Source organism: Oncorhynchus kisutch, linkage group LG18, assembly GCF_002021735.2.
Source record: "Oncorhynchus kisutch isolate 150728-3 linkage group LG18, Okis_V2, whole genome shotgun sequence".
Taxonomy (NCBI): Eukaryota; Metazoa; Chordata; class Actinopteri; order Salmoniformes; family Salmonidae; genus Oncorhynchus; species Oncorhynchus kisutch.
The window spans coordinates 47,049,074-47,063,315 of record NC_034191.2 but is presented as its reverse complement, the minus strand read 5'-3'; the positions used below and the strand labels follow the sequence as shown (position 1 = coordinate 47,063,315).

Genomic DNA, 14,242 nt, shown 5'->3' with positions numbered 1-14,242 from the left:
CAATTTTCCATGCATTACTCGTCCCTCTCTCTCTCTCTATGGACAGTGGGTAATCAGGTGAGATTTAGGTGTCTCTTCATGTTGCCATGTTGCGTTTGTAAAAAAAATATATATATAAAAAAACGTATGTCTCGCACTCACCTTGTAATACCCATTCAGCAGCCTGTTGGCCGCTTTCCTTATCTCCTCTTTCCATGTGGCATCAGCATTTGTCTCATTAGTCATCTTTACAAAGCTGTCCATGGTCGTCGCCACTTGGGATTGAGAAATTCTCTTGATTATAATAATTTTCTTTATTTTGGAGAGTAACGTTTGCTCAAAGCAAGTTAAATGCCTTAGGGCAGAACTAACTGCATTTCCAACCATTTCCAATAATGTTTATGTGTAGAATGCCCAACAATGCCTAGGGCTCTATTGTGCAGCCAAATGCTTTGGGTGGAACCGAGATGAGACTAGGCCCATTCAAACTACAAATTCTTGTTTTGCAATTTTGTATGATGCTAAAAAATTTATCATTTTTCTCTTCACTCCATTTGGGTTAATCAGAGTAAGCCCTTCCTTAGTCAGTCTGAAAATAATCCTTTGTCCAAGGTGGTTTACAGAAGAAAAGACATTGGACAAACCCACAGCTCTAGGAGGGAAAGATTGTCTGTGTTTACACATATTGTAATGACAGTTGAAAGCAAACCTCCGATGGTTCTGTGGCCTGTAGATTTGAAGGTGGTATTTGGTCATGATCAGACGGAATGCGTTAATATGATCAATCATTGTGTTATTGTTTACTCCTGTGGAAAACATGTCCCAGGCAGCTGCATCACATGGTGTCATTGTGCGTTTTTATCACATGGCTCAGACCTTTAATAAAATAAAATGGTCCTTAAAGTGATACTTCGGGATTTTGGCAAGAGGCCCTTTATCCTTCTTTCACAGAGTCAGATTAACTTGTGGATACCATTTACATGTCTCTGTGTGCAGGAAGTTGCAAACTGGCTCTAGCGCAATTGCTAACTAGCGTTAACGAAACTACCTCTAACTTCCTTCATACTGGAAACAGAGACATAAAATCCCTTTAATGTGTCCCATAATAATTGAGCCCTCCTATTCTTCCCCTCCCGTCTTTTCTTTTCACCTCCCTCTTCCACCTGTTTTCATCACTTACTTGATACTCGCACCCCTATTCCCCCCCGGCAGACGTCTCAGCCAAGCCCTGGCGGTCAGTCTACATGCAGCAGTGACCAGTCCTCCATCAGCGCCTATCCCAGCCGTGGAGTCCAGCTTGCTGTGAGGGGAGGGGTGGGACTAGGACTGGGCGGGGGACTGGGAGAGTACGAGGAGCTGGAGGATGAGGAGGAGAAGGTGTTGGAGGAGTTAGAAGGGGGCTGTGGGGCCCCCATCATGGACTCCACTGTGTCCACAGCCACAGCGGCTACATTGGCGCTGCAGGCAAGGAGAAGTGTGGGCCGACCCATGAGATGGATGGAGCACATGAAGATGGAGAGGCTGAAGCAGGTGAACGGAGGAGGAGGCCCCATGCCCAGGCTGTCACCCACACCGCCACCCAAGGGACCTGCCACGCTGCCCGCCATCCTGGGGAAGGGTAAGGACCCACCATGGTCATATCCACCACCCTATCTGGGTCCTCTGAGGCTATACACAAAGAAAAATAGTGTTTCATTACAGGGACTTAGTAAGGGTGTGAAGTGTGTTTTACATGCTGTACTCCATGGGCATTCAATATCGCTATTAAACGTCCCTGGACGCTGTAAAGGCGAATAGATATGTAAAATAATATTGACACTAGTATTAGGTTGTGAAAATAACTCCAAATGTCTCAGCAGATCTCAGTTTGATTACTTGGAATTTCCCCCTGGCAGATCGGACTTGAATACACAGGCGTAAAAAATTCTTAAAATTCTCTGTTCCGCTGGAAATCACTTTCAAACCCATATCGTATCACGCCATATATCATATCAGTGATTAAAGCATGTAATAGAATTTCATGGCCAAACTGTGCCAGTTGTATTTGTGAGAAGGTTGCATCTGTCTGAGGGATCTCTCTTCACTTATATTGTGCTCATCTTTCTCTCTATCCCCACTCTCTCTCTTTCTCGCCCTCTTTTTTTCTTTCTCCCCCTCACACACCTCCACTACCCCTCCTTCTTCTTCTCTTTTTCTGTCGCCCTCTCTCTCTCCCTCCCCTATCTTTCTCCTCCTCTGTCTCTCCCTCCCTCTCTCTCGCCCTCCTCAGATCCATACCTGGGCAGGTTATCCCAGCCGAAGCCTCCCCCTCGTCCCGAGCTGGGAAGCACAGAACTTACGGTGCTCAGCATGCTCCACAGCATTGAGCGCGGTGACCGGCGGGACAGCTGTGGTAGCGCCACCAGCTCAGCATACCTGAGCAGCAGCCGGCGCTCCTCGGGTATCTCGCCGTGCTTCTCGTCGCGGCGCTCCAGCCAGGCATCCCAGAGCGAGGCAGCCAACACCTCTAGTCACCACTACCGCCACCACAACCTCAGCTCCGCCGACTCCTACGACCCCATCTCTACCGACGCCTCACGCCGCTCCAGCGAGGCCAGTCAGTGCGGGGGAGGTGGTGGAGGAGGAGGGGTGTTTGTGGGTGGGGGGTGGGCGGGTGTTGGGGGAGGGACCAAGGGGATGCTCAACCTCACGCCTGCGCAGCACTACTACCTGAAGGCCAAGTACGCTGCTGCCACGGGCGGCCCACCCCCAACACCGCTGCCCAACATAGAGTGCATGAGTCTGAAGACCCGCATGGCCATGATGGGCGAGGTCCAGGACGGAGCTGGAGGCAACTATGTGATGCCCCAGCTGGTCAGGTCGCGCCGCTGCAGCGATGGCAGCACCACCAACAGGTACGGGTGCCACGGTGGCTACCGAGACTACTGGCGGAGGGGCTTCTACCCCGGCGAGGGCCCAGGGAACGGTCCGGACCGGAGGGCCAGCGACCCCGTGCGGACCCACCCTCAGCAAGCACCGGAGTTCTTTGGGCTGCCCCAGGTCCAGTGCTTCAGCAGCCTTAACAACATACACCCTCTGCCCCCGCTATCAGGTCTCCAGCACCCCACGGCAAAGGGCCGCAGCTTCAGTCTGCAGAACTACACGCGCTCCGACGTGAACCTACAGAGAGGGGGCCTGCTCTCCTCACCCTGCCCCCCCAGCATCATGGAGAACACAGCCCTGGAGGCCCTGGCCATGGAGGAAGGGGGGATGCTGGGGGATGAGGACATGCTGCCTGACGACATGGTGCAGTACCTCCGCTCACAGGACAAGGCAGGCTCCTACAACAACTACATGGAGAACCAGGTGGCTGGGGACAATGGGCATCTCCCTGGGGGGGAGTTACAGGACCAGGGCCCAGGGCTGAACCAGTGCTTCCACAGCCCCCAGCAGCACCAACAGCGGCAGGAACTGGAGAGAAAGAGCCCTAGTAAAGACGACATGCCCATCCAGTGGAATGAGGTGAGCTCAGGGAGCGCTGAGAGGTCTCCACAGAGACAGCCCCAGGCCCAGTCCCAGCAGCGGTGTAGTCGATGGGCCGCCACAGAGCAGCACCAAGGTCTGGCTGCCGGTTCGCCATTAGGGAGGTTTGGGAACATGGTGGTGCAGCCGCAACAACCATTCGCCAGAGAGTTCCAGAACCAACACTGTGCCCAGCCAGCCCAGTCCCAACCTCAGCCTCCATGCGGGCTAAAGTCAGAGGTGACCACCCACTCCTGCATGGAGATGAAAGGGAATGACCACAACCCCACACACACCTTTGGCCGCCCTGACTTCTCCCAGATCACCCTGGGGCCTCTGCCCCAGGGCTACGGCCAGCAGAAGTATCACAACCAGACCCAGAACCACAGAACCTCCAGGCAGATCGGAGAAAACCTGCTCCTCAGCCGGGCCTCCATGGACAGCCTATCCAGCCTCTCCCCGGCACTCCACCACCAACTCCTGGCCGCCGCCTCCCCCCGCCTGCAGCAGGCCAACAGCAGGCACCCGGCCAGACCACAGCAATACCTGAATCTCCAACCGAGCACCACCAACGGTAGCCATGTCAACCTTACCCATCAGAACATTTCCCAGCAGCAGCAGAGTCTGAGCAACCAAGGCAGCCACTGCTCCCTGGCCCGTCAGGTGTCCGGGCTGAAGCTGGAGGTTCCTGACCAGGACTATCTGGACCAGGGCTTCAGCGACCAGGCTGTGTGCTTTGACCCGGTGGAAGCAAAGGCCTCGTCCTTCCCTCCCCTGGAGGAGCAGTGTCTGCTGGCCGAGCAGGTGGGTCTAGACGTGCACTCCTCAGTCCCGGCCTGCCTACTATCTCCGGGTGCCGACCAGGTGACCAGTACGGTGGACAGTGGCGTGGGCGGCTCAGCCAACGTGCTAGACGACGTGGTGGCGCTGGACTTCGACGCCATGCTGGATAATGTGGGGTTGGGCTACGACCAGAGTAGTCTGGTATCAGGGGTGATCAGCCCCTCCATCTTCCAAGGCCTGTCCCGGACCTCGTCCCGCCTCACCACTCCCCGGGCCTCTGCCACCTTCCACAGCACTGCGGGCATGGTGCCTTCCAACCTCAGCAACATGGCCATCGGGGACATGAGCTCCTTCCTCACCACCCTCGCAGAGGAGAGCAAGTTCCTGGCCATCATGCAGTAACTAACTCCGTCCTTCCTTCGCTCTATCCCTCCCTCCCCTGTCTAAAAGGAAATAGAGGAAAAACCTGATGCATGTAAAGAACTGAAAGAGGAAAAAAGATGGCAACACTTATGACAAAGCGACAAATTATCACAGTTTATTATACTTACCTAAAGTGTTTCCCGAAACAGATTTGTTGCCAAAATGATTTATTTTGTAAAAGTGTCATCCCCTCTCTTCTGAGGCAGGGGATGTGTCAAAAATTATATATAGGTATATTCAATTTCTGTAATGAAGGCTATTTTTGGAAGCCCTTCCCTTTGTATTACTGATGCGAGTGAGGCCTCTGATGGCATTTCTGGTCTTGTCCCTTTGGAACATTATTCTCTGTATCGTTGCTGTTTTTTTTGCTGTACACTGTTGGTATAAATGCATGTTGTATTCAAGGTCAAACATAAACACTGTCTTCATAAGTACATAGACTAGCCCACGTATCTAATCCTATTGGATGTGCCATTTACCATTATGGTCCAACAATCGCCTCATATAAATCCTTATGTTATCAGGTCATAAGAGGGTCAAAATTCCCCTGGTTGTTATCTTTCTGTTTTTACTTGTTATAGAAAGATTCAAATTTTGTTAGTATGTTACTTTTGAGAATATGTAAATGTTAGTGTTTCAGTGCTTCTACCAAGTCTTACCAAGTGGGTGTGTTTAACAGAGTATTACGATAATATTCAAAGTCTTTGAATTACAAGCGCCAAAACGTAGCCCTTTAGTTCATACTCCAATGGCTTGATTTGCAATGTCTGTAATGGTACTCACAGGTGTATATATACCAATGTGGGGTTTTTTCTCCATATTTTCTTTGTGAAAATCAGAATTTTGTTTTGAGGTGCTTTCTGTAGAAAACAAGCATTTATGGACAGTATGGGACATATTCTTTTTACTTTTTTTATACAACAGATCATCCATTAAATCTAAGCGTAGCACATGATTCACTGATTTAAAAAAAGGGTACCATTTGTTTTCTGTTTTTTTATCCACAATTGTATTTGACCATTTTAGAAATGTGATCCTTTTTTTGTCTGATAGACATTTATAGTGGATCATCCATATTCTATTCTCCAAAAGAGTACAATATATGTCCTGCTACTATGGAGTGCAGTGACCCTTTCAACAGTGTTAGTATCACCTTGCAATCCCACATGACAGTGTACAGTATTTGAAATAGTTTCCTTAATCTTCAGTGGCAAAGTAATGAGGTACAGAATTGTTTTGATGTTTTTTGGTACTTTTTTGTCTTTGTAGCTGTAGTTGTAGCTGTGCATCGGTGTTTTGTTTTGGAAGAAGTAAGAACTCATTCCCTCATGAAAGGACCAGAGTGAATGGCCATGAGGTATGTGCCTTAATAAAACCTGCCTGTCGGAAAATAAAAAGATCACTGCCAATCTTCCATTGTTAATTCTGAAAATAAACACATGTTAAGTGTCTTGTGAGACCTGTAAAATTCACATAAACATTTATATTTAAAAACGGATTATCGAAAAGACTGAAATGTGTGAAATGCATTAACTTTCATGTTTGTTAATCTTTTTTCTTTCTTTTTTTACTATTGCCTTTTTTTATACCTGTAAATATATGACTCTTTCTGTAGGTTTAGCTCAGATATGAGGATGAGGCAGAGGGGTCAATAAAGAAATGACTCTTAAAAGCAGGGATTCCCAGACCAGGCAGATTTGGCTCTGAGTGGTGAAGAGCCACTTTGCTCTTTTCTAACTGACCACAAATGTTTGTATGGTTTTAATAAAAAAAGGAAATTATATTTCAAGTCTTCTGTCTTGCATGTGTGCTGGTTTGGATACAATGAAACACAGACTCAGATGGATGTGAACCGATCTTCTATAGGTTACATAGGTTTGTTGGATTTAAAGTCATTAACCCACCACGACAAACAAATAAACGAGAGAATGATCCATTGACTGCGAACGTCACTGCCATTTCTGCATACGACAAACTACATTGGTAAGAATTACTGCATTACCAAGCATTACTAATAAAGGCACTGTCCTTGTAATGGGATTAAATCACTAAACAATCTCTATCAGGTTGAGAGGTTCTGTACTCTCTAATCAAATCTAGTTCCAAAATATTGGGTTAAAATCTATTTTTTTTATTTTAAAGAGGATAAATTACAGACACATTAAAAGGAAATGCAACTTCTGTTGGACCTCACTGATTGTCTGTACCAACCTCCATGGACCCTCAATTCTTACACATTGAATTATGGATAATCGAAGTCTGTGCTTTTGTTGCCCCCTTCTGATCATCAGTCAGAATTTAAATTCTACACTAACAGTCATGCATGCACTTCAGACCACAAGCCAGTGCCTATTCAAAAACATAAAAATAGATGTATTACCTTCGGGTTTGTCAAAAAATATTGTCATATCTTCTCCTCAATTGGCTTTTAAATGTATATATAAGCAAATGTAGAAATACTGTGGGTAACACTTCATTTTAAGGGGTCCTTTTTACATTCTAATTACCGGTGATGTATATAAACCCTGGATTGTATATGTATTTTTGTAGTGGGGACAGTAACATTAATTATCTACATTTGATTTGACTTTATGGACAATGTTTTAAGATATTATTTATTTTTAGCTCACATAATACAATTTAAAGGTACTGTATTCATGACATAATATCATTTTTTAAGTATTCATTAAGGTCTCTGTAATAGAAAAATGTGTGTAAAATGAATATAGACATTAATAAATGCATTTCTATAGCTTCCAAAATGTGTTTTACAATGGCGGGGGAGTGCCAAGATGGAGGCACAGCGGCTTCAACACAGCGCCCTCTATCAGTCATTTAGTGTATATACACTACCGGTGAAACGTTTTAGAACGCCTACTCATTCAAGGGTTTTCTTTATTTGTACTATTTTCTACATTGTAGAATAATAGTGAAGACTTCAAAACTATGGAATCGTGTAGTAACCAAAAAATATTTACATTTTGTATATTTGAGATTCTTCAAATAGCCACCTTGATGACAGCTTTGCACACTCTTAGAATTCTCTCAACCAGCTTCACCTGGAATGCTTTTCCAACCGTCTTGAAGGAGTTCCCACATATGCTGAGCACTTGTTGGCTGCTTTTTGGTTGGAACCAAAAATCTCCAATTTGGGCTCCAGACCAAAGGACAAATTTCCACTGGTCTAATATCAATTGCTTGTGTTTCTTAGCCCAAGCAAGTCTCTTCTTATTATTGGTGTCCTTTAGTAATGGTTTCTTGCCAGAAATTCGACCATGAAGGCCTGATTCACACAGTCTCCTCTGAACAGTTGATGTTGAGATGTGTTTGTTACTTGAACTCTGTGAAGCATTTATTTGGGCTGGTAACTAAATGAATTTATCCTCTGCAGCAGAGGTAACTTCCATTCCTGTGGCGGTCCTCTTGGGAGCCAGTTTCATCATAGCGCTTGATGGTTTTTGCGACTGCACTTGAAAAAACTTTCAAAGTTCTTGAACTTTTCCGTATTGACTGACCTTCATGCCTTAAAGTAATGATGGACTGTCGGTTCTCTGTTCTTGCCATAATATGGACTTGGTCTTTTACCAAATAGGGCTATCTTCTGTATACCACCCCTACCTTGTCACAACACAACTGATTGGCTCAAACACATTAAGAAGGAAAGAAATTCAAAAAATGAACTTTTAACAAGGCCTACCTGTTAATTGAAATGAATTCCAGGTGACTACCTCATGAAGCTGATTCAGAGAATGCCAAGAGTGTGCAAAGCTGTCATCAAGGCAAAGGGTGGCTATTTGAAGAATCTGAAACATAAAATATATAAAATATTTTTGGGGATCTCACGACATGATTCCATATGTGTAACTTCATAGTTTTTATGTCTTCACTATTATTCTACAATGTAGAAAATAGTACAAAATAAAGAAAAACCCTTGAATGTGTAGGTGTTCTAAAACATTTGACCGGTAGTGTAAAATCATTGGTAATTACATATGTAATTACACTGTAATACGTATTGCAGTTATTGTAATAATTGATGGTTACACTGCAGTAACAACATTGCAGTCTGTAATTACAGGGGTGTAACAACGAATGCTTGTTATTATGCTTTTTACAAATGTTAAAGTTTCTGATAGCATCCCAACGCACCATATTTCAGCCTGCACAAACCACGCGATAAGTGTTAGCCAACTGAAAACCGACCACTTCATTGACACAACTCTGTAATGAAGATCTGGAGTCAGATGTCTAGGCCCAAAGGCAAAAACAGGTTCACATAAATAAATACTTTAAATTCTTAAATCATTTATTTGTACATTTGATAGGTCAATTACTTTAACCATACATTCTTTTTGACACATTAATAAACACTTATGATTAAAATTGTGAGCTAGTCATTTGTGCTTGCCAAATTGTAAGCTTGGTTGAATAATGGTTTATAAATGCACTTAAAATTGCCACAAGACAAACTCTTAATCCATCATGTAACCTTGCAAGGTTATATGACTCTCTTAAGGTAGCCAAATGCCTCGTCATCTAATTAGTTAAGCGCATGAATGGATGAACGAGATTCCCACTTTCCCTCCACTGTTGAGGAACATTCTCCCTTTCGGATGGGATGGATTGGTGCAATTATTTAAGTATCCCAGGATAAAGGCATTGTGTCAAGATCTGTCAATCTGCAAAACAGTTTTCTAAAAACATGTTTTAAGAAAATGTTGCAAATATATTTAAATTAAATACAGTAATATCTAATTTTCACAAGTATTCATTACCCCTGAGTCAATACATGTTAGAATTACCTTTCTGGGTAAGTTTCTCAGAGCTTTGCACACCTGAATTGCCCAATATTTGCACATTATTCTTTAGAAAATTCAAGCTCTGTCAATTTGGTTGTTGATCATTGCTAGACAGCTGTTTTCAAGTCTTGCCATAGACTTTCAAGCCAATTTAAGTCAAAACTGTAACTAACCATTCAGGAATATTCACTGTCATCTTGGTAAGCAACTCCAGTGTATATTTAGCCTTGTGTTTTAGATTATTGTCCTGCTGAAAAGTGAATTTGTCCCCCATTGTTGGTTGGAAAGCAGACTGAACCAGGTTTTCCTCTAGGATTTTGTTTTTACTTTTCTCTATTCTATTTCTTTTTATTCCCCCCAAAAACGATGGTTTTCTTCCTCTCCGGCAACTGAGTTAAGAAGTACCCCTGTATCTTTGTAGTGACTGGCTGTATTGATACCAACATCAAAAGTGTAATTAATAAGGGATATTCAATGTCTGTTTTTTTTCTTCTCATCTACCAATCGGTGCCCTTCTTTGAGAGGCATTGTGGAAAACCTTCCCTGGTCTTTGTGGTTGAATATGTGTTTGAAATTCACTGCTCGACTAAGGGACCTTATATATAATTGTATGTATGGGGTACAGAGATGAGGTAGTCATAAAAAATAATGTTAAACACTATTATTGCACACAGAGTGAGTCCATGCGAGTGAGTCCATGACTTGTTAAGCATATTTTTACACCTGAACTTATTTAGGCTTGCCATAACATAGGGGTTGAATACTTTTCTAAAAACATTATTCCTAATTTGACATTATGGGGTATTGTGTGTAGGCCAGTGACCCAAAATCTCAATTTAATTTATTTTAAATTCAGTCTGTAATAACAAAATGTGGAAAAAGTCAAGGGGTGTGAATACTTTCTGAAGGCATTGTATATGCCTAAACTTTAGAAACCATGATGATGATAACTAGGAGTACTGCAGTTTCTATGCTAAATTGTCATCAATTCTTCTTCTCTGCCACAGTTTCCCACAAGGCCTCAGACTCCAGGATGGGAAAATGCTTACCAGAAAGAAATAGATGAAGACAGTCAGACAGAGTTCTCGATTTCCATTGGTACTTGTAATGTTAAAAAGGGAGATTAAAGACAATCCAATCTTTCAAGATTAGCTATGCCAGTGGTTCTTAATCCTGGTCCTAGGGAACCAAAGGGGTGCACATTTTAGTTTTTGCCCTAGCACTACACACCTGATTCAAATAATCAAAGCCTGATGAGTTGATGAATTGAATCAGGTGTGTAGCACAAAGGCAAAAACAAAAATGTACACCCCTTTGGTTCCCCAGGACCAGGATGGAGAACACCTGCTCTAGGCTATTCACCATACTGTTTAGGCTACATATTTGAGTCACCGCTAGAATAGTTATTTTTATGGTATTTAGTAGGCCTATATCTTTGTTTAATCTAAGAAATGTACGTTTTTCAATAAAGTTGACTAAGGTAGAAGCTCATCTTTTGTTTGTAGGTATTTTCACTTGGTTATTAAGCAATAAGGCCTGAGGAGGTGTGGTATATGGCCAAAATACCACAAACCCCTGAGGTGCCTTATTGCTATTATAAACTAGTTACCAACGTAACTAGTGCAGTAAAAATACATGTTTTGTCGTACCACGGCTGTCAGCCAATCAGCATACAGGGCTCAGACCACCCAGTTTATAATGAGTAATGAGTAATAATATAGAAATTGCTAATAGTTTACTATAAAACAACGCTGTAAAGACTAAATCCTAAATCCTGTGTAACTAGCGGTAACCTTGTACTTATGATATTACAGATATGTACTATATGGGGCGGCAGCGTAGCCTAGTGGTTAGAGCGTTGGACTAGTAACCGGAAGGTTGCGAGTTCAAACCCCGAGCTGACAAGGTACAAATCTGTCGTTCTACCCCTGAACAGGCAGTTAACCCACTGTTCCCAGGCCGTCATTGAAAATAAGAATGTGTTCTTAACTGACTTGCCTGGTTAAATAAAGGTAAAATTTAAAAAAAAAAAATTCAATGGTGTGTTCACTTTCTCACTTGGATGGCGCTTTCAGAAGCTGACGTCAGAATGGGTAACGTACTTTGTAGGTACACAATCATTTTAAGTAGGTACACCTCAAGATACATTTCCTTTAACTAGCGAAATCCTTTATAACACCTAGTAATTACATTGTACAGATATTACATGTACTCTGTGGGGTACTAGTTTGTTTATCCTCACACTTGGATGCCGCTTTCCAGGAGGTTTAACATAAGGACCAGGTTAAAGGATGGATAATGTACTGAAGTATATAAGTACCAGTGGCAGTCAGTGCAGTTTAAGATGAGGGAGGACAATTTTGTTTTTCATGAGCATGACCTTATTTCTATTACAGCATATCAGATGACTCTCATTCATACTCCAAAAATTTGAACTTAGAAAATAGAAAAACATCAGCCACCTTTTCAATGTAACAGCAATAGGTTTAGGCTATTAGATGATACTCAAATTTTCCCTATACCCATCATGAGGTTGCTAAGATCTAGCCTATGAATGAAAGTTTACAACATAGGTGCGCACATGTCGAGCGACAAATTTGAGGTGACAGACAGTGACATTCAATACCGCCTTGCACACTCTTTGCCATTATCTATCTGATATAAGGGTGTAATCATAAGTCCAACAGTTGCAAATTAGAGTTTCTATTGGACAAATGTAGGGGTTTGTCCCCATTTTGTTCCATTTGCTTCCGTGTTAAGAAACATTTTCAACAGAATCTGCAAAATTAATACACCCCTAATCATGCGTAAACACAGTTCACTTTCATGGCAGCCACGTTGTATTCCTTTTCGCATCCATGTTTCTCCTTCTCACCTGTTCCCTTCGCTTGTGGACTTCAATGCACAACATGCACAACATCAGCTGTATGTGACCAAGCGAAAAAAACAACATTTCCAAGCCAAACCGCTACACAGAGCCTACATCGTTGTCACCATATTAGCTAAGGTAACGTCATAGTCAGCATACGTAGCTACTGGAACTAATGCGTTAGTAAACCCGCTACAATCATGCAGTAACGTTACAGTGTACAGTTACACTGGCGGGCCCCGGTGGCAATAAATTAGTAATACCAAAAGCTTACCTTGACTTGGAAGACTTCCAGTGTTGTGTTGGAAAGTCATAGCCAGCTAGCTAACACAGCAACCCTCTGTTTGAGCAGGATGCTCCAGTAGGCTAAACTAGCTAGCTGCATTTGCTAGCTAAGTAAGTGAAACTGAAAATGAAAAAAAATGCTTCTCCTTCATTTTGGAAGAAATTAATTTGTTCCAAACTTTTAAACTATTGTCTTTCTCTTTGAGTCAACTACCCACCACATTTTATACACTGCAGTGCTAGCTAGCTGTATCTTATGTTTTCAGTACTAGAATAATTATTTGATCCTTTGATTGGGTGGACAACATGTCAGTTCATGCTGAAAGAGCTCTGATAGTCTGGAGGATGTCCTCCGGGAAGTTTTCATAATTATTATGTAAGTCTATGGAGGGGGGTGAGAACCATGTGCCTCCTATGGTTTGTATTTAAGTCAATGTACCCAGAGGACAGAAGCTAGCTGTCCTCCAGCTACACCATGGTGCTACCGTACAGAGTGCTGTTGAGGCTACTGTAGACCTTTGAGAAATAGTGTTTTAATCAGTTATTTGGTGACATTATTATATTTTGTGTAGTTTTATCTAAAATGGATACATTTTTTTACGTTTAATAGTTAAACATTTTATGATATTCACTGAGGATGGTCCTCTCCCTCCTCTGAGGAGGAGCCTCCATTAATAAGTACACATTAATTACAAGTAAGTACCGCTCAAGATACACAATATTTAGCTACATAAATGGAAGTGTAACATCTAGTAATCTAATTTTATTTATGCAGATATGCCATGGTGTTTATCCTCTCACTTGGATGGCAAGGAGGTTCAGGTTGTCATAATGGGTAACACACATTAATTCATTTTTTAATTTTTTTTATCTGGGATGACCCCCATATGGTGCACAATTTGAAACACCTGCTTTTTCCATGACATAGACTGACCAGGTGAAAGCTACAGTATGGTGTCACTTGTTAAATCCACTTCAAATCAGTGTAGATGAAGGGGAGGGGATAGGTTAAAGAAGGATTTCTAAGCCATTCTGTGATATGGAATAGTTTTGGTAGAAAATCCCTAATCTTCTCTAATACACTGAAATTCTTGTATTTTGACCAAAGGTTTTCCCTCTGAAGATTCCCTGTGGCTCCAGAGATCACAGGCAATGGATCATCTTGTCCCCTTGTGAGAGACTCTCGGATTGACCTCCTCGCCATTTCACAATGCCCATAATTTACCAATCCTTTAATGTGGCAACTCAACCCATTAGCACCCATTTCAAATCCTTTCGGTGCCCTTGACATAAGTAGAGCTATGCTTCATTTTATTTCACCTTTCCCCTGGACTTTGTAAGACTTCCTAAATGCTCTCTGCCTTTTAGAAGCCAGTGACTGAACACGGCAATCACAGAGATGAAATGGAGACTCTCAAAAGGGTAGCTTTTGGGTAGCATCAGAAGACTGGACACGTGAGATGGGCACTTTGACTTTGAAGCTCCCAGGCTGCAAATGTTTCAGACAAGAACAGTTCCCTTCAGAGTCATTTCTATCCCCTTTTGACTCTGTCTCTAGTTCTAGTTTTCCTCAGTCTGTCTGAAATGGTAGGGGTGTCAGGGG

The 14,242-nt window shown here is 42.9% G+C and overlaps 1 protein-coding gene across 5 annotated transcripts in view; it reads left to right on the top strand.

The window, feature by feature from the left end:
• The window catches only part of LOC109908822 (transcriptional activator GLI3), a 165,282-nt gene extending 158,807 nt beyond the window's left edge, over positions 1-6,475 (top strand). For all 5 annotated transcript variants that reach the window (XM_031796175.1, XM_031796177.1, XM_031796176.1 and 2 more), the window contains 2 exons: positions 1,192-1,597; positions 2,249-6,475. In XM_031796175.1, coding sequence (XP_031652035.1) covers positions 1,192-1,597; positions 2,249-4,665 — 2,823 coding nt within the window. In that variant the 3' untranslated portion in view covers positions 4,666-6,475. The remainder of the gene's footprint in view (positions 1-1,191; positions 1,598-2,248) is intronic.
• The last annotated feature ends 7,767 nt before the right edge of the window (positions 6,476-14,242 follow it).